This window comes from Alosa pseudoharengus, unplaced genomic scaffold (genome assembly GCF_046254945.1).
Source record: "Alosa pseudoharengus isolate Yale_2024_CS ecotype anadromous, Long Island Sound unplaced genomic scaffold, YU_APseudo_1.1 YU_APseudo_1.1_scf_4, whole genome shotgun sequence".
Classification (NCBI taxonomy): Eukaryota; Metazoa; Chordata; class Actinopteri; order Clupeiformes; family Clupeidae; genus Alosa; species Alosa pseudoharengus.
This window is the reverse complement of record NW_027468774.1, coordinates 43,843,563-43,862,063: the sequence shown is the minus strand read 5'-3', so window position 1 is coordinate 43,862,063 and position 18,501 is coordinate 43,843,563. Positions and strand designations below refer to the sequence as shown.

Genomic DNA, 18,501 nt, shown 5'->3' with positions numbered 1-18,501 from the left:
TTCATCTTCTCTGCACTTTTATTTAGATGCCTTCAGCGTTTTTTGTTTGTTTAAGGGGCACATATATGTCCTTGTGCAAACCTAACCTGGGACACCTTGTGAAAATGTAACCATGGTGAGCAGGCAGGCTTACATGGGGTTGAGTGCTCACCTGTTGCTCTGGGAACTGAGCTTGTACAGAGCATGAGTGATTTCAGCGCAGGCCAGGATAGCACCATGGCGACCATGCATGTCCAGCCCTGTTGCCATGGGCAACATCTGTGGCAGCACTGGAAACACAATGCAAGTTTACGTTACTATTTCAACACACAAAAACAAACCAACTGTGAAAAAAGGCAAGGTATGTAGAGACATGTAACATTAACAAATAATGTGCATGCCAAGCTGTCAATATTATGAATTCATTCTTACTTAGAATACCTTTGATGACAAATACAATATACAACAATGCAATGCATCTGAAGGATCACAACAGACAAAATGAAAGGTGAAAGGAACCATCAAGGCTCACCTGAGTCTGCCATGTACTCTGGTGCTTTGGGAGTGAGGTTATGGAGTGCTTTGGTGGCTAGCTCTCTGATCGCTCTGTGGCACGCACACACGCACGTACACACACGTACACACACGTACACACACACACACAAAATGCCTTTAGACACAGCACAATGCCAAGCAATGCCAAGTAAAACACAGTGAGCAAAGTAAACACAGTGCGTGTGTGATAAACCAAACTCCTCACCCGTCCCAGTGATTAACCTTCATAGTCACCAAGTGGTCAATCATGGGTTTGGTGTATTCAGAGAATCCTGCGATATAGACACTTTAGAGAAAGAAACAGATAAAAAAAATGAAAAGGTTATGAAACATCTGTTGATGTAGAACAAACAGTGCAGTGTGGGAACACACACGTAAATTTCAAACTAAGAGGATTTAGCAAATATGCAAATGCAGATTAGTGTCGCAAGGATCTCTGTAGTTTGTACCTCTAGGCTAGCAGTTTTTGCATTGCTATTTTGTTTTGAAACCAGGGATGAGAAGCGACACAGTGACATTTCCAAACAGGTTGGGGCTGTTCTTATCAAGGGCCCAATGAAGAGATGGCTTCAGGGAAGAACAGACGTGTTACGAGCTAAACAAACCCCTGGAATCCACAAAGATACCCCACATCAGAGGGATACCTAATAGGTCAAGAGTCTCCAGATGAGAGTGGCTTTATGACACACACACACACACACACACACACACACACATATATATATATATGTGTGTTTATATGATATATATAAAAAAGCCTCAAAAAGCTCAAATAGTCTCAAAAAGCCAACTCTATCTGCCAAGCTCACCTGATGGACAGATAGCAGTTGTTGAGGTTCCCCACTGCGAAGTAGTCTGCGGCTGTAAGGATATCTATGCCATGAGGGAACGTGCCCTGTGGAACAGAACAACCTGGGTCAACATGACTAAAATAATAATAATAATAATAATAATTATAAGTTTATTTTATATAGCGCCTTTCTGAAAACCCAGGTTCGCTTTACATAGTAGGAAGGCAAGGAAACACACAAAATACAATACAACAAGACAAGAAGAAGAACAGAATAACAAGACACCAGGTCTAACAAATGAAAAGGAACATATAAAACTGCATAGTTATGTTAATGCCTTGTTTTACTAAGCCCTCACGACTTCTCAAGTTTAACTAAATCAAATGAAGAATAAGATTAAACATTCCCGTAATTTTTCGCCTATTAACCAAGGTTTACGTATTGATTTAGCTAAATTTGTCAGCTATGAGGTTAATGCACAAGGGTGGCTATTACAAGAGAATGCATTTATTTTCTTCATTCTTCTTTATGATTAAAGCACAAGAGAGTTATTGGGCTAGTGGGCACTTTTTTTTTTATTAGCATAAAACAGTGTCCTGTGGTTTATAGACAATGTAAATTAGTTTACAGAAAAATATTGACTAAAAAGGCCATGGGCAGTCTGGATGACAGGTGTCTCTTTAGTCAAGTCGTAACATGCAGGCTATTCCAGACTTTCAAGAGTAAGTGTGTGTAAGGGTGTATAAAGAAGATAACGATCACTCTTGCTCAGTCTGTTCAGTGAGAGTTGTTGGATTTGGTGCACCAATTGTAGTGGATATGTTGCGACAAGAAGCTGAAACTAAAACCCTAAGTGTTGCATATAAGGATTTATGAGTTACACAAAAACAAGATCAAGTGGACAAGATCAATCAGTCAAAATGATCTTCAGTTCACGAGAGGCGAACGTCACACAAAAGATGCATTCAGTCTGCAGAAGTCAGTGAGGTTTATGAAAACATGGCTCTGATTTGGTTTGTAAACCAAGCAAACGTTGTCACTGAGAAAGGCATCCTTTCCACGCACCTGTCTGCCGACATTTTCCTGAAACGCAGCCTGGAAAGGACAGTAAGAGAAGAGGTGAGATAATTAGACATTGTATAATGTGGTATCAATCACAAACACACTGTCTCCTATCAAAAACACTTCAGCACTTACTGAAGCCGCCTTCCGGCAATTCACGTTCCGATCAAACAAAGCAGTAATCACAAGGGCACTGAGGAGACAGAGAGAGATCAATCAGACATGATCTGTGGACGTATTCGATTAAGTTCGATACAATTTTTTTATAGTAAATTTTGCTCATTTATTTACATAGCACCATAACCGACAGACATTGTCTCAAGCTTTACAGATCACAAGGCCTGAGCCCTCTAGAGCAGAGGTTCTCAAAGTGTGGGGCGGGCCCCACTAGTGGGGAATAGAGACTTGACAGGTGGGGCGTGACGAAAAGGAGAAAATGTGTCTTTTTTTGTGCCTATCTTTGTTAATGTCTTTCTTTTTGACAATAAAGATCATACATTCAAAACAAAATAGCCTCACACAAACATAGGTGTCTTATACAGGTCGACATAGAAATGTATGAGGCGGGAAACGTGGAACCAAAGTGTAAAAATAATATTTTAACGTAATTTTTTTGCTGGGGTGATGGGGTCAGGTGGGGCTTGAAAATGACAGTAAAAGTTTGAGTAGCACTGCTTTAGAGCAAGCATTTACACAGCGGTGGCTAAGGGAAAGCTTGAATGGAACCCAGCTCAGAGAGGAAGCATCCCATCTGCTTGGGGCTGACCAGTGAAATAGTAATCCTAACCATAACCAAATTCTATGTTGTTTCTGTTAAGCATCATTTAAGTACTAACCGTCTTATCGACCACACACACTGGACAAACCTGAAGGGGCTCGTTTGAAAAGGGACCTTCTTCTGAGAACTCTGTGGGGATATAATGATAGTGATTCTCACGCCACCCACTCACTCATCACCCTCAGATTCTCCTTCTTGGCTCTCAGTTTAGGCTATGTGTGTGTGTGTGTGTGTAAGTGTGTGTGTGTGTGCCCATGAGGCATTCCCACCACTATGGCAGCCACCCGCCCAGGAAGGTCCGTGGAGCTTTTCAACCCTACGGGTCTAAACACAGCTATGTCAGTTTCGACGAGCCCCCAAGGAACAAAAACGAAAACAAAAAAAGGATAGCCACCGATGCTTATCCGATACTGGCATCGATGCAGTCAGTTGTGTTGCTGTAGTTCACAACAGCATCACGTCCTGCTATCAGTTACATGTAACGTGCTATATGTTATATGTGGTGCTGTGGAGCATGGAATGATATGTGAAAACAATGACCCCTGGGGACATTAAAGGCTCTATCAATCAGTAAAGCATGTGGCCCTTTGCACTGGACAAGAGTGGAGCAGATCCACAGGACTAGTTCGGTTACAAACGGTTATCAATGCTTGTGTCTGAACAATGGTCATCTGCACAGCACACAGACGACCTGAGCATGTTTTTAGTGTCTGTGTGCACACGCAAGAGTTATTTCATTTCGTCACGCTACACTTCCAGGCAGCGATAGGCAGCGTGTCACTCTGCTGAAAGAGCCGTGAGGTGCTGTTGAAACTGCAACAGGACTGAGCACGTCCAAGCTTTTCAATGCCAAAACGGCAATCGAAACTGGTGACAGTGCAGGCGAAACCTGGCTGAGCATTTAATTAGGGGTGTTGAGGGGTGGGGCTGGGGGGTGGGTTGGCGTTAATCGAATCTGAATAACTGAATCTGCAGTCTGGAGCCGAAATGCACCATCAGAAGCCGGCAGGCTCGAACACGGCAGTGGCGCACTGCCTAGCGTAGCTTAAGCGCCGCTGGCGGCCACGCACACACACACGCTCCACTCCGCACACTCTGACGGTTGAGCCCCCCCATGTCTTGCCCCAAAGGCGCGGCACATCACTCGGGACTGCAGCTCTGCCTGCGAGGGCTAGAGACTGCCGACAGCCGGTTCCCATCACTGCACAACACTTCACAACCCCAGCAGACAAAACACACAAACACCATCCACTGGCCACAGAACAGGTTCTACCGGCATTTTAGGAATAGAAGGGCAGGAAGGTCATTCGTCAAAATTAACCTTAACTCCTGAATAAAAATGTGATCCCAGACCAGTAGTCAGGAGATCATCACTATAGCAATCATTTATTTCACCTGATATTCATAGCATACAGCGTTCATGCTCAATCATGCAAACTCCTTCAAAGGGTAAAACAAACATATGTGCAGCATGCGGCCATGAGCAGTTACACCCAGAAGCTTCAAAACCAGTGTGAAGGTTAAAAAAAAATCACAACAGCACGAAAAGCCTAGGATGCTTCTCCTAGTCCAAGTCACAGCACACTTGACGAAGTCTAGCTTTACTGCTCTTTTCAAGGATAACTTATTACACCACTGAAAACAGTTTTCACTGATCACTGGCATCTATTGATGTTTGGTGCAGTTTGTCAGGTTGCGCTTTAAAAGCTTGTCTTAAATCTTCACAGCTTGGTCCATCCCAATATGATATTGGTGACAAAAAAAGTTTTTTGACACTGAATGTACATTCAATCACTTAATAAATTGTGTCATTAGCCTGTAAAGCGCAGTGAGACTGAGACCATAGATGTTTGATCTATAGGATACAGTGAAAGAAGTATAAAGGCAATCATACAAACACAAGGTGAGGTTAAGAATATCTAGGTAAACAAACAGGGCAGTCTCCAACTGAAGAATAAACAAAACTACAGTTTACACAAGAGACTCTGCTGTACGAGGACTGTGGATTTGGGCTATGACCGTATGCTTGATGCAGTAATTCATTCCATAGTGCAGATCTATGAGAAACTGTCAGATTGGTACTGGTTAGGTCAATAGACCCACCCAAGTCGAATGTACTTTTAGCTTCTCTCCAACAGAGAGCCTTGCGATGATTTAAGATTAGATATCAGAAATAATATCAGTGTTCGTAGTAATGGCCTGTTTGAGTATTTATTTTGGAGGGTTGCCAAGAATAGCATAGCATGAACACATACAGTTGTAACTCGATCAAATACCCCTGATACAATAACTGTTTTATATACATGGAGTGATTTAAAATGGGATAAAACTAATTACCGGTAATCAGGAATTATTGAAGAAGTCTTTGAGAAAGGTGTATTTGTACATGATAATGCAGTGATTTTTTTAAAAACATCTCCTAAAACATTCCCGTCATATTAATATATTTAAGTGGTCATACACAATATATAATGTAATGTAATATAATATAATATAATATAATAATTTCCAAAAAATACTTTCAGATAACTTTCAAACACCTTGCTTATAAAGATTGAACTGTAAAGAACTTGACTAGAGTGTTCAAATGGAAGTCCTACCTGGCAATCTGGTTGACAAAAGGCTTGAGTTCCGTGGGTTCATAGGCCCGGGCAAAGGCCCAACACACGTAGCAGGCAGCGTCCCGCACATTGGAGCCTACACTACAGGCTCCCCTCTTTTCATCATACGTCAGAGCCTTTAGGATCAGTGGAACCACTATAGACACACAGACAGACAAAAAGAACATGATCAACCATATCAGGTTTAAATCCAGCCAACACGTAAGGTTTTTATAATTCACTACTAATCCATTACAGTGATAATTGATATCTGTTAACATCTGTTATTACCTTAATAAAAAGACATAATTTGTTGCCAAAAGTGTGTGTTTTATCAACTATATCGACTGCCAATCTTCAACAATGTCTAAATGTATTCCTTTCATATATTATAAATTCCTAACATGCTCTGGTTTTGTGTAAAGTATGTATATATGCTTATTCTAAGAACATACAAAATTCACATAGTGTTTCATTTAAGACGATTTTTTTTTACACAGAATGCTTTAGCGTTTCAAGTGAGCTAATTATTAGAAACGCAGAGGATTAGGATGTCTGCTAAATGTATAGAATTACTTATCGGTATATTAAAATCTACTTTGACATTTACAATCAGCGCCTTACAACTGCAGATGTAATTAAATGTGCCCTACACCTTCATGTCACGTTAAAGTCAAATGTAAGTGTAGAGTATGGATATGGGGAACAGATCTGTGTGCAGATGTGACAGATCTGTCAAACAGATTTGATGCAAATTTCTTCTACAGTTAGAACACCCACCCCTTCTACAGTTAGAACACCCACCCCTTCTACAGTTAGAACACCCACCCCTGGGAACCCAGCTGTCCAGCCCCGGCCCAACCCATCCACCTAGTGGCCTGCTCAGCCCCCGGCCCAACCCATCCACCTAGTGGCCTGCTCAGCCCCTCTCTGTAGAAGTGACATTAATTGGTACTCAAATGGTAAATATCCCACAGCAGTGCCATGCTGTGCAGATCAGTGTGCTCTTCCAGGGCAGCCTGGGCTACGTGGCCCCTGTCAGAGGCTGTGCTCTGTGAGCATGTGAAGGGTAGCTTGAGGCCTGACTAATATCAGGTGCATCAATGCCGCCTGAGGGCTGGACTGCACAGGAATAAGCCCCACCCAGCCCAGGGCCAGTAGCTCAGAGAGAGAGAGGAGGAAGAGACACAAACACACACAACACACACTCGCATCAGAGATCTCAGAGAACCTGGCAATCACACTGAGCGGATCATCTGAGAGAACCCGGGGCCAAGTCTGTTGTCCCCCGACATCCCAACTTTGCTTCACGGACCGCAACAAGGAGCTTCTTCACTCCAGACTCGAACTATGCTACTGGAAACGGCATCTACCGAGACGGAGGTGAGTCTCGTTAATCTAGTTTCGCTGTTGTACGCCCAACATAGATTTGCACCAATGAAACAAAAGGCTACCATTTTGCTACTGTCTCCCTTTAACCGACCTGTTGCTAAACCAAACCAGTTAAACCAAAGCAATTTCTTAAGGCGAGACTAGGTGGTGAACCTGGGAAGCAGAAAAGCCAAAGTTGCACCTGTTACCCATGATCTAGCCAACCTGCAATCTTATCAGGTCAGCAATATTATGTTGGCATTTTTAGATGATTTGCTTTCCAAGCAAGATAGCTATGCGATTATTATCTAATCAGAACAGTAAAAAAACACATGTTGATTATTTTTGTTGGTGGTAATAAAAAAAAAATCTAAATGTCTAAAAACTGTAAATGTCTAAATACCACAGACCAAATTTACGAAAAATGGCACAGTCCATATAGATTAACTATCAACTTGAGATGGAAAGCAAGCTTAAAACACAACAAATGCTTTATCTTGAAGATTTTTTCTAGTAGAGTAGAAAAGGAGTGGCTGAACACGCTACCCAGCTGAAACTTGAGTGGCAACTTCTTGCGACAGCAGGTGATGAGCAGGTTCCTCCAGGCAGGAACGCTGGGCATGGCCTCAGGAGACGATCCTTCATTGACAGCAGTCCCCCCATTTCCTCTTCGGGCTATTCGAAAACCTACTTCAAAATCACTGGTGCTCCTTACCTTGTGTGACTTTCAACTGGCAATTCCAATTGGAACAAAATCTGTAACCCCTTGACACAATACCTTTTATTTCCATTCTTTTTTTATTTTCAAACTTACGTCTCTCATCTTAACTGAAGAAACAGACCTCCTGCTACTCAAGATATCCTTAAGATATGATGAGTTCAGGCAGCCTTTTTTGTCTCCATCCCCAGAAGGATGAGATCACCAGGCACAGAGAGAGAGCAGTGAGTGTTCACAGAGAACAGGTGGAGTCATGGGAAGCAGGTGTCTGAAGATTCCCACGCTGACTGTGCAGGTTTCAGTCAGGAGAGCAAGCCTCTGCAGGCCCTCTGACTGCCTCCTCGGGTCGTTCTCGTGCGCTGAGGCAGCCTAGCGCTGCCAGTCGTTGAGCCGGTGCCACAAGTCACCATGCAGGTTCACAGGAACCGCCAACCAACCTTGGAGACGGGTGGGCCGCAGGACACCTGTGCAAAAGCACACCTGTTTTGCATGTTTGGCAGGCGGCGCACAAACAGCGCCATGGGCAATGATTACTGATGGAGTTAAGCCGTGGGTTGTGCTGTTGCACTAGAGATGTTGCCAATGACACATATGCAGGGACACCAGTCTACGAACAGGCTTCACAATAAATATTAGTTAAGCCAACACCAAAGAACTTTTCCTCTGTCGCACGCATGCTATTTGTTTATCCAGCATTGGCTTTGCAAATAATGATGTCCACAGATAAGGTAGAGAAAGTTGCATGATTTTATGTCTCCATCGAACTACAGAACCGCTACCCAATCTGGAAAACTTACGTAGTGCGATTATAGCCGATAGAGGGCCGCGAAGTGATTGCCTGTTACGAGTTGATGAACCACGGAAACAATTTTGGAAACATTATTTTAAGGTACAAAAAACTCTTTGGAGTTGCTTTAAGGCAAACTTATAATATTCAACTGTTATCAAAAACCAGCAAATGTTGAAAAGAGCCTTCCATGTCCCACATTCTAACACTTGATTTTGGGGCCTGCTTTTGTTTGGGTTTTTTCTTTCCTTTGTAAAAGTGCATCTTTCTGACCATTGATTTCGTGCCATTCTGTTTCATTACAGGTAGGTACCTCAAAACCTGAGAGTGAGACCGCCAAAATGGATAGTCGACAAGAACGCAAGCCCAAGAAACCTCACTATATTCCCCGGCCACCTGGCAAACCCTTCAAATACCAGTGCTTCCAGTGTCCATTCACCTGCAACGTGAAGTCCCACCTCTTCAACCACATGAAATACAACCTGTGCAAGAACTCCATGTCTTTGGTGTCACAGCGAGCAGAGCACACCGGCAAGTCAGCCAAAATTTTGCTGCAAAGCACCCCAAAGGAGATACCCCTAAACTCTCCAGTGGAGAAGACCCCGGTGTGCGATGTCGAAAGTGTGAAGCTCCAAGATGAGAAACCAGAAGAGAAACCTCGGGAGGTTAACGGTGTACAGGACGAGAGGATGTCTGAGGAGGTACCCAAAGATGACGCTCCAGAAGAAGATTCCAGAATTCCTTTTGAGAAACCTATGGAGAAGAAGGATGACAAAGCTACCTACAAAAGCTCCTCTGCCTTCTCCCCAGTTACCCCTCTCAGAGAGAAGAAAGACGCCCAAGCCTCCGCCAAAGCCGAACAGCCTCCTGCTTCAGTCTCCTCATTCGTCCACTCCTCAATCACATGGGCTCACACTCCACCAACAGTCAAACCTCTCCTCCCTCATCTGATTCCAGACTATCCTCCATATGTGCTGCCAGACCGCCCTCTGCACTCCCTCTACCAGCCTTACTTAATCCCAAGTAACCATCCTTTGCCCAGTGGAACCAGCGTGCCTACTGTACCTTCTTACCTCTCTGATGTTCTTGACCCGCGGTTCTCTCACTTCAGCTCCATGGCTCCCCCGCCTTTGGACGCCCCTAATCCATCCATCCTCCAACACTACCACTACAGACCTGGCCAGCCCACGTACCAGACCTCACCTTTGCAGTACGGGCTCTACCACTCCTCCATGCTCCCTGCTACGCTGCAGACGCCACGCTACATCCCACTGGAGATGTACGGCCACGGCGGCTACAACGTGAGAGATTACAGGAGCTACGTCCCTCCCGGTGCTCCAAATGACTCGCCGTTTGCCACCAAGCGTGACGAGGGGCAGAGCAGCCAGGAGCAGCAGCAGCAGCAGCAGCAGCAGGACAAGACTACGCGGCTGAGCCCGAGAACGGGCTGTGCTGCCTCCGGCTCCCCGGATCGGCCCAACAACGGCGTACACAGCCAGGCGGAGTCGTCGTCGGGAGAGGACCAGCACACCGCTCAGCCAAACTCCAAATCGCTGCAGCCGAGGCAAGGTGCCAGTCCGGCCTCCAGACCGCTCACATCCATGCCAGTGCCGCCACAGACCTCGCTTAAGCAGAGGATACTGCATCGGCAAAGGGGGTAAGTGGCATCACCGCACAGACGAAGCCATTCATTAGGACTCTCTTCTGATCTCGCAGTGTTTAATTAAAACCTGCCGAGTCATCTAGGGAGGTCAAATTGCATAGGCTTTTAAAAAAGGATCCTGCATATAACAACTATAAATAACTAAACTGACCGCAACTCGTTTGTCTTTACCTTTCCACAGGACACAGGCACAAGCCAGTGAGGTCTGCAGTGCTTCACATAGCGATCAAGAGGCCGATGATGAAATGGACGACGACCAGACTCCTCTTGACCTCTCAAAGAGGGACCGCGTGAAGAGCAGCCAAACAGAGGGCTGCGACGCTGCCGACAGCGCTCAAAACGAAATGCCTCTGAACCTCTGCATCAAAACCCGACCCAGCGGCCCTGCGCTCTACAGCACACAGGCCCGCTCCCCAGCGCTGGACGCTTCTATCAGGTCCTCGCGCGCCACAGCGTCCACAACTCAACAGCATCATTATTCTGACGGGGAACACAATGACCAAAGACAGACAGCTGCCTTTGCACTCTGCCAGCTGGCTTGTTCCAGTTCCCAAAGTCAGGACAGCAGTAGCAGCAGCAGCAAGAGCAAGGAAAGTCCACTCTGCCCAAGCCTGCCGGCTTCCGAACGGACAGAAAAGCCCGACTGCACTGCTGAAACCAGGCTCAGCATAACGAGAACCAATCAGGCACAGGAGGAAGCCGTGGGGAAGAGCAAGAGTGAAGCGCCAATGAGGACTGGTAAAAAGGCGAGTGCCAAACAGCCGAGTCATGTTCCCAAGAAAAGGCCTCGCTGCAGCTAACTCGGTAGATTTGGACTTGAAAGTGGATGTACAAATTGTTTTGGATAAAAAAAAAAGCTTATTATGGTTATGAAATGTTCTTTCCCCATATTAAAATGCCAAATTCTTTGTAAGAGTTTATGTATTTTGTGTAATGTATTATAAAACCAAAGTGACCAAACCAGTATGCACTGTAAATGACAGGGTGATGGTATGTGATATGTTCAATGCTGCTTTAAAATGCCTTCGCTTTAATAAATAAAATATTTGAAATAAACTATGCTTTATGATTAATTTACATTCTAGTTAAATGTGCTCTAAGCAAAGTCACACGTTTTATGGGCTAAAACATTTTTGTCACATATTTCCTGAATTTCCCCTTGGGGATCGATCAATAAAAGAAAGAAAGAAAGAAAGAAAGAAAGAAAGAAAGAAAGAAAGAAAGAAAGAAAGAAAGAAAGAAAGAAAGAAAGAAAGAAAGAAAGAAAGAAAGAAAGAAAGAAAGAAAGAAAGAAAGAAAGAAAGAAAGAAAGAAAGAAAGAAAGAAAGAAAGAAAGAAAGTAAGTATGTATCTATCTATCTATCTATCTATCTATAGCAAACACCTCCTCACTATTCGCTAGCTGCCTGTCCCCTGAACACCTCCACACGCTCATCCACTGGTAGTAGTTATTGTTGTAGTAAATACGGTCACCTAAGGTCTCCTCTGCATTGTAGCTTGAATGTTACCAGTATTCCTCATTTTGTAAGTCACTTTGCATACAAATGTCTGCTAAATGAATACATGTCAATATAAATGTAAGAAAGGTAAGAAAGCCATGCAGCATAATGTACTACAAACATCTCTGCTATTTTCATCAAGCTTCCTGTGTAGTAAGTGGGAGGTTTGGCATACACACCGTCGGGTAGACGGGAGGGCACCAGAAGCCCTCTTCTGCCCAGTTCTGCCAGAGCGAGACAGCCACCATGCCATGCGTTATCCGTCTCCTGGAAACTGAGACAGACACACAACATTTAAGCAACCATAACAAGGTGTTAAACAACTGAATTCTCTGTAACACACATTTGTACTCTCCTGGAAACGGAGAAAGGAACAAAACATTTCATCAACCACAACAACTATACTGACTAAAGTAACTTTCAGTTGTGGAGGCTTTACTGTGGAAAAAAAAAATCTATACCTGAAACAATCCAGCACTGACCCAACAACTTCATCAGCCAACTCTTTTGGAAGTCTGCCCGTGACTTTTCCGATTCTGAGGAATATGCAAATTAGCACCTCTAACATTTTCACTGATGATAGATTATGTGAAAGTGGAAAACAAAAATGTTATCAGAACACTGTACCCCTTGGCAGCAGACCAACGAACAATGGTTTCCTTGTCCTTCAGCCCAACAAGGAGTTGCTCTGCAAAAAATATACAAACAATTCCTGGTTTAAATGGCAAAACTGAGGTAAAGTGCCACTCTACATAACTGTACATAACATGTAAATTTGTGGCAAATCAGAGGTTGATATTCACCGATGACGTTCTCCACCTCTTCGGGAATGTCGTAGTCCTCGTCCTGTGAGTCCAGATCAGGGGTGGAGGTCACCATCGGTTGGGAGGAGTCAGATTGGGCCAGATTGACAGCTAAGGACCGACTGCCTCTTTGATACCTGAGGAGAAAGTTTAGCACATCACCTTCTGAAGAAAAAAGCAATACATTTTCAAGGATTATAGTTCTTTATTACATAAAAATGCATGCTGATTTCCAGGAGGTACGGATTTTTTAAACTGTATGTTTCTTATGTCTCTTTCATTCGTCTTGACCAGGAGCGCATTCCACTTTTGCTTAAATAATTCCTGAACGGTTTTGCTTAAATGCAACTGTATTTGACAGAGTACAGATATAGGTTGCTAGTGACAAATTATTAGCTTTCAGTGTGGTATGATCTCTTTGTAAATTATGTAAGGGATAACGGCCGCCGAGGTATAACAGGACACCTCGAAGGCCGTTATCCCGCTTATCACCCGGTTGCCACTATAGGCAATAGTCATGCCTTTATAGCACGCAAAGGAAACATGCGGTTCCGTTTAAAAAGAAGCCGACTTGTTGTACAACTTTCTTTGGCCCTATAACAGCGATAGCATGGACAGTTAGCTTGATTACAGTTGATTCCAGTTGATTCCATTGTTGCGAAGCCTGCTTTCAGGCTCAACCATCGTCCTACTATGGTTGTTATAGTTACCATTCATAAGCATTGATATGGAACGGTGATTAAACTTTTTTTTACCAGATCTACTTCATAGGTGTCCTGTTATTCAAAATTAATAGCCACCTCACCAGCCAATCAGAAAAGAGTATTTCTTCTCTCCGGGTGATAAGTTTAATTAAAAAGTGTTTCAATCACCCTGCCAGAGCACAGCAGAACAGAACAGAGCAGAGCAGAGCAGAACAGAACAGAACAGAGCAGAACAAAGCAGAACAGAACAGAACAGAACAGAACAAGGCAGAACAGAACAGAACAGAACAGAACAGAACAAAGCAGAACAGAGTAGAACAGAGCAGAGCAGAGCAGCACATAACAGAACAGAACAGAACAGAACAGAACAGAGCAAAACAGAGCAAAACAGAACAGAACAGAAAAGAACAAAGCAGAACAGAACAGCAGTGAAAGAACAGAACAGAGCAGAACCACCTCACCTCCACTTGGCTAGGCGGGGCTTGAGGAAGGTCAAGCCCAGCCTCTGCACCAGCTTCATCCCCAGCTTCCTCAGCATAGCCTGGTTGCTCTCAGGCAGGCGCCGCTGGTCAAGGCACTGGAGGACTGTCGGAGCTGAGGAAGGACAAATAACCAGGTTGCAACCCAAACTGCCAACCAAAGTAAGTGACAGTCCATTTTTATGTGAAGTAGGAAAGGGGGGGGGGGCACTAACCATACTGGAGGAAGTCATCTCTCTTGCCATGCTTGAATAACTGGCACTAGGGGGAAAAATGTGAGGACCCATAGTGAGATTTTGCCAAATTGTAGAATGCAAGATCCCTCGACCTATTCCTCACTCAAAACCTTGACATACTTGGTGCAACTGGAAATGTTTTCGGAAGACATTGCTGTGACTTTATCAAACAATTAGTGTGAAACCCTGCAGGTTGTACCCATTTCGCTCTGATTGAGAGTCAATAGAGATCTCGAAATCACAGTTGGGGAAAAAACATGACCTTTAAAATAAAACAAACAGATATTTTCCCTCGCAGGGGACGCATATGTGACATTTAATAATATGCAGAGCTTATTATTTCAGCTCCCAGGGCATTCTGTCAACACACAGAGCCAGTTTCAAAGACTGCCAGCACCAAAAGTGATTAACATAAGACGCTCCAAGGCATTCCAAACATGCAAGGCCAGTTTTCTAAGCTTGAGAAGCTAATAATCCTTTTGAAATACAACCAGGTGTATCATAACAAGTCTGACTTTAACAAAGCTGATCATTTCTATTATTTGACTGAAATGAGGAAGCTGGTAGTAGATTCTTGTTCTTAGAAATGAGCTGTGTCAAAGGCAAGGTAATGGTTAGTCTGGCTATCACCAGACCAAGCTCAATCTTTTAAGATTGAACAAAAGTCTGGGGAGTCTGTTCTGTATTTTCTACTGTACAAAAGGCGTGATCAACAGGCAGTTCAAATGACTCTGTACACAATTTGATAGTCATTCACCAATCTGACCAACGATCCGTGTGCACCAGGTGGATAAGCCAGTTTGTGATTGGTCCCCGCAAAATTGTAACGGAAGCAGGAGAGAAAGATGTACAGGTTTCCTAAATTCACTGGCAGATCGGGCTGGGTTTACCCAGTCTAGGTAATGGTTTAATTACAGAGTATCCAATACAACTGACTGATTTCTTGACTTTTAATCACCCATCTGCTTCAATAAATCATACTCTTCACACTTTGCTTGTTTTCACAAGCAAATCAGTTAAAGTATTTATTAGAAAACCCTTTGGCTATTCATATAAACATTGACATGTTAGCAATACATTGCATTTCTATCCATCCTACGGTATAACACTATGTTCATGTTTGTCACAGTAACCATGTTGAAATATATCAGAAGTGGAAGTTTGTTCGCCATTAATAGTGGGATTACCAGATTCTGCAAAGCACCATCCAGGATGATAGTGCCCTCCATGGTGAGGTCATTGGCCTGGGAAACAGTTGTGAGGGTCCAGTCAAGGAAATCTCCCAGCCTCTTCTGCTTCACATCAGGGCGTGTCACAAACCTACACAAACACATATTCAATGTTGTTGAATTAACACTTACTATGTATTGCCTCACAGGAATTACTGTCCTTCAGACAATCAGACAACTGCGCCCCCTGCTGTCTATACACAACACCTTCGATTGGAAAAACATTGGACATGCAGGACTAGAGACAGAAACTGAGGTTGTAAAGGACTTACTTTGACACAAGCACTGATGCAGCATCTCTGGATTTGTCGCTGACTGCTAGATAAGACTGTAAATCATGTGTAAATAAATATCAAATAAAATGGAACCTCTAAATACACATGATGTAAATAAGATACATGTAAAGAGAAATTATGGGAGTCACCCTTACAACAAGTATATTACCTTGGCAACGGCAAGGATGCGGTCCATAATGGGCTCTCTGCCCTGAGCGGAGTCAGAGTCCAGATGACCATCCAGACGAGAAAGGTCAAAGGGAATGAGACAGGTCATGGAGAGCCAGAGGAGAAGCATGTAGCGGGTCTCCCATGTCTGAGAATAAGGGCGCAACCAAATCACAACCATGACAATGATCACAATTCTGCTGCAATACTTTAGCGTGTGCAATACACACACTAATTCTTGGCAACAAAGTGATATCCCGGGTCTGCACTCACTTACTTGAATCCTCTAATAAGGGTTTATGCTACCCCTTGGCCGCTGCCATTTTCCAAGGAATGTTGTCTGACACTGCTTCTCGTACACACATGACAATACAGACTATTCTAGTTTGTAGTTAACCGATGGTGGAACAAGCTACCAGTTGCTACCAGAGCAGGGGCATCCCTCTATCTTCAAGAATCTCTTGAAGACCCAGTTCTTCCGAGAGTAGGGCAGCCGTGGCCTACTGGTTAGTGCTTCGGATTTGTGACCGGAGGGTTGCCGGTTCGAACCCCGACCAGTAGAAAGCGGCTGAAGTGCCCTTGAGCAAGGCACCTAACCCCTCACTGCTCCCCGAGTGCCGCTGTTGTTGCAGGCAGCTCACTGCGCCGGGATTAGTGTGTGCTTCACCTCACTGTGTGTTCACTGCGTGCTGAGTGTGTTTCACTAATTCACGGATTGGGATAAATGCAGAGACCAAATTTCCCTCAAGGGATCAAAAGAGTATATATACTATACTATACTATACTATACTATACTATACTATCTCCTCTTGTAACACCTCTAAGATCTAACATCCTACCACCCTTTTTGTCCATCTACTACATTACATTACATTTAGCAGACACCTTTTGACCAAAGTGACTTACATATGTCAACTACAAGGGATTACATTGTCCCCGGAGCAACTTGGGGTTAAGTGCCTTGCTCAAGGGCACAACGGTGGAAGCCAGGAATTGAACCGACAACTTTTAGGCTACTACACGCTAGCCCAGCTCCTTAACCACTACGCTAGCACCGCCCTGTACTACTATCCCTCTTACATGCATCCCTTGGCTTTACTTAAATCTGCACAGTCATGCTCTATTTTCTTTTTTTGCATTGTATGTAGATTTAGTATGTATTGTTTTACGGAGGAGTCCTACTACACTGTAGCTTGAATGTTATTCCTCATAGTAAGTCACTCTGGATAAAAGTGTCAGCGAAGTTAATAAATTAAGAGTTTGGTTCCACAATGCTTCATCCTCCATTCCAAAATTTTTTATATATTTATTTAGTTTTTACATTTTGATTTCCAGGTAATTTCAGTGCGACTGTAATTGGGTTATTGTTATTTGATTTATCTTTAATCAATCAAAACAGCAAAACTGCAATGTAATTGATGTTACCTAAAATACATAATTAAATAACATGACTTATTAATGTTTTTTAAAATGGAGATATAGCGTTTTGGAACCAAACTCCTCAAATGTAAATGTGATGTAGTTCCTAAAACCTTCTGCAGTTTATAAATGAGGGTGATATTTGAGCGCTCACCTCTGTGTCTTTGGGGTCTTGTCTACACAGCAGATCCAACACAGGCTGAACGTCTGCCACCTCATGAGGAAGGAGCTGCATAAAGATCTTGTAGCCTCTGACCTGAACCAGAAATACGTCAAGGGTATACACAGAGGACAATCTTGTAATAAGGTGTGATGTTACAAGAGTGACAAATGGTTGTTGTGTACGACACTTACCTTGCAGACAATGTAAAGAAATTTAAATCCAAGGTGCACAAGCAGCGGTGGGGACTTCTCATTGCGGATAAGTTCTAGCAACATGTTCACCATCCATTCTAAGGTGGAAAAAGATCATTAGACAATGTCTGTGAGAGATGACAATAAAGTATATACAATAATGCCAGCTCAGAACCTATGTAAATGAGGTGGGTGAAAAAAACGGCCAATAGGAAAACAAGGAGCCAGTTGGAATACTACCCAAGTGTGGATCCAAAAGATGAGATTGCTCTTGGTAATTATCCATAATGTCTGCAGCACACAACAACACAAATGTCAATGTTATGTCAAACACACAAACACATGAATAGGTATTCACATAAGAAAACTGGGAGCAGGTTGACTTACATATGAATCTCTCTATTGCAGATTCAGTTCTGCCTGTATCTTCGTGTATTTCAGGTAAACTGGCAATCAGAGACCTCACCTCAGCACTGAAGGTGAACCCATCAAGAACACAAGCCTTTGCGATCACATCGGCTTCCCCAACTCCGTCCTCTCCATTGGCGTTACCTGATTCTGTGTCTGTCAGTGCCATTGCACTGTCTCAGAGGATGCTGATAATTTGCAGCTTAACTTAAGTGGACGCTTGTAACTATCAATGACTGGTAAGGCTTTACCTCAAAAAACACAACAATATGTTCACTGATACTGTTAAGTTACTCGCGCTGTCCGTTGGTAGCAATCAAACCGACAATTGTGTGACACATCTACTTATCAACTGCGTAGCGCACTCTCTTTCACAGTGCACAACTGCAAACGACGTAAATAAAAATAAATAAATATGAACCTTGCATGAATCCTCCGTATTAACTAAGAAAACTTCAACTGTTATACACTGTATGATGAAACTGTATTATAACGTGATACCCACATTGTTCTCTACTTTTATATTCATGTCATGATACATCACGCCGGAACTTAAACTTTGGACACAGGTCAATAACTTCCGGTTCATGGAAACTATCAAATTAAAAGCGCTGATGGGAAGA

General features: G+C 43.4%; 2 protein-coding genes across 2 annotated transcripts in view; one reads left to right on the top strand and one right to left on the bottom strand.

Moving 5' to 3' along the window:
- The window catches only part of tbcd (tubulin folding cofactor D), a 37,932-nt gene extending 19,442 nt beyond the window's left edge, over nt 1–18,490 (bottom strand). Inside the window, exons 1-20 of the mRNA XM_076266515.1 lie at nt 17,858–18,490; nt 17,711–17,761; nt 17,471–17,568; nt 17,271–17,372; nt 15,699–15,845; nt 15,527–15,582; nt 15,213–15,345; nt 14,005–14,050; nt 13,772–13,904; nt 12,607–12,743; nt 12,431–12,491; nt 12,265–12,339; nt 11,983–12,077; nt 5,766–5,922; nt 2,523–2,580; nt 2,391–2,420; nt 1,344–1,429; nt 740–820; nt 512–585; nt 152–269 (exon numbers count right to left, since the gene is read on the bottom strand). Coding sequence (XP_076122630.1) covers nt 152–269; nt 512–585; nt 740–820; nt 1,344–1,429; nt 2,391–2,420; nt 2,523–2,580; nt 5,766–5,922; nt 11,983–12,077; nt 12,265–12,339; nt 12,431–12,491; nt 12,607–12,743; nt 13,772–13,904; nt 14,005–14,050; nt 15,213–15,345; nt 15,527–15,582; nt 15,699–15,845; nt 17,271–17,372; nt 17,471–17,568; nt 17,711–17,761; nt 17,858–18,047 — 1,928 coding nt within the window. The 5' untranslated portion in view covers nt 18,048–18,490. The remainder of the gene's footprint in view (nt 1–151; nt 270–511; nt 586–739; nt 821–1,343; nt 1,430–2,390; nt 2,421–2,522; nt 2,581–5,765; nt 5,923–11,982; nt 12,078–12,264; nt 12,340–12,430; nt 12,492–12,606; nt 12,744–13,771; nt 13,905–14,004; nt 14,051–15,212; nt 15,346–15,526; nt 15,583–15,698; nt 15,846–17,270; nt 17,373–17,470; nt 17,569–17,710; nt 17,762–17,857) is intronic.
- Nucleotides 7,065–11,104, top strand: znf750 (zinc finger protein 750). Its single transcript, XM_076265373.1, has 3 exons — nt 7,065–7,148; nt 8,947–10,298; nt 10,486–11,104. The coding sequence occupies exons 1-3, from the start codon at nt 7,116–7,118 to the stop codon at nt 11,102–11,104; spliced, it is 2,004 nt and encodes a 667-aa protein (XP_076121488.1). The 5' UTR covers nt 7,065–7,115.
- Nucleotides 18,491–18,501: the final 11 nt, after the last annotated feature.

Excerpts from the sequence above, each read along its gene's own strand:
- znf750 (XM_076265373.1), top strand. The coding sequence starts at position 7,116 with ATGCTACTGGAAACGGCATCTACCGAGACGGAG. Across the intron at positions 7,149-8,946 it reads CGGCATCTACCGAGACGGAG|GTAGGTACCTCAAAACCTGA; the intron begins GTGAGTCTCGTT and ends GTTTCATTACAG. Across the intron at positions 10,299-10,485 it reads ATACTGCATCGGCAAAGGGG|GACACAGGCACAAGCCAGTG; the intron begins GTAAGTGGCATC and ends ACCTTTCCACAG.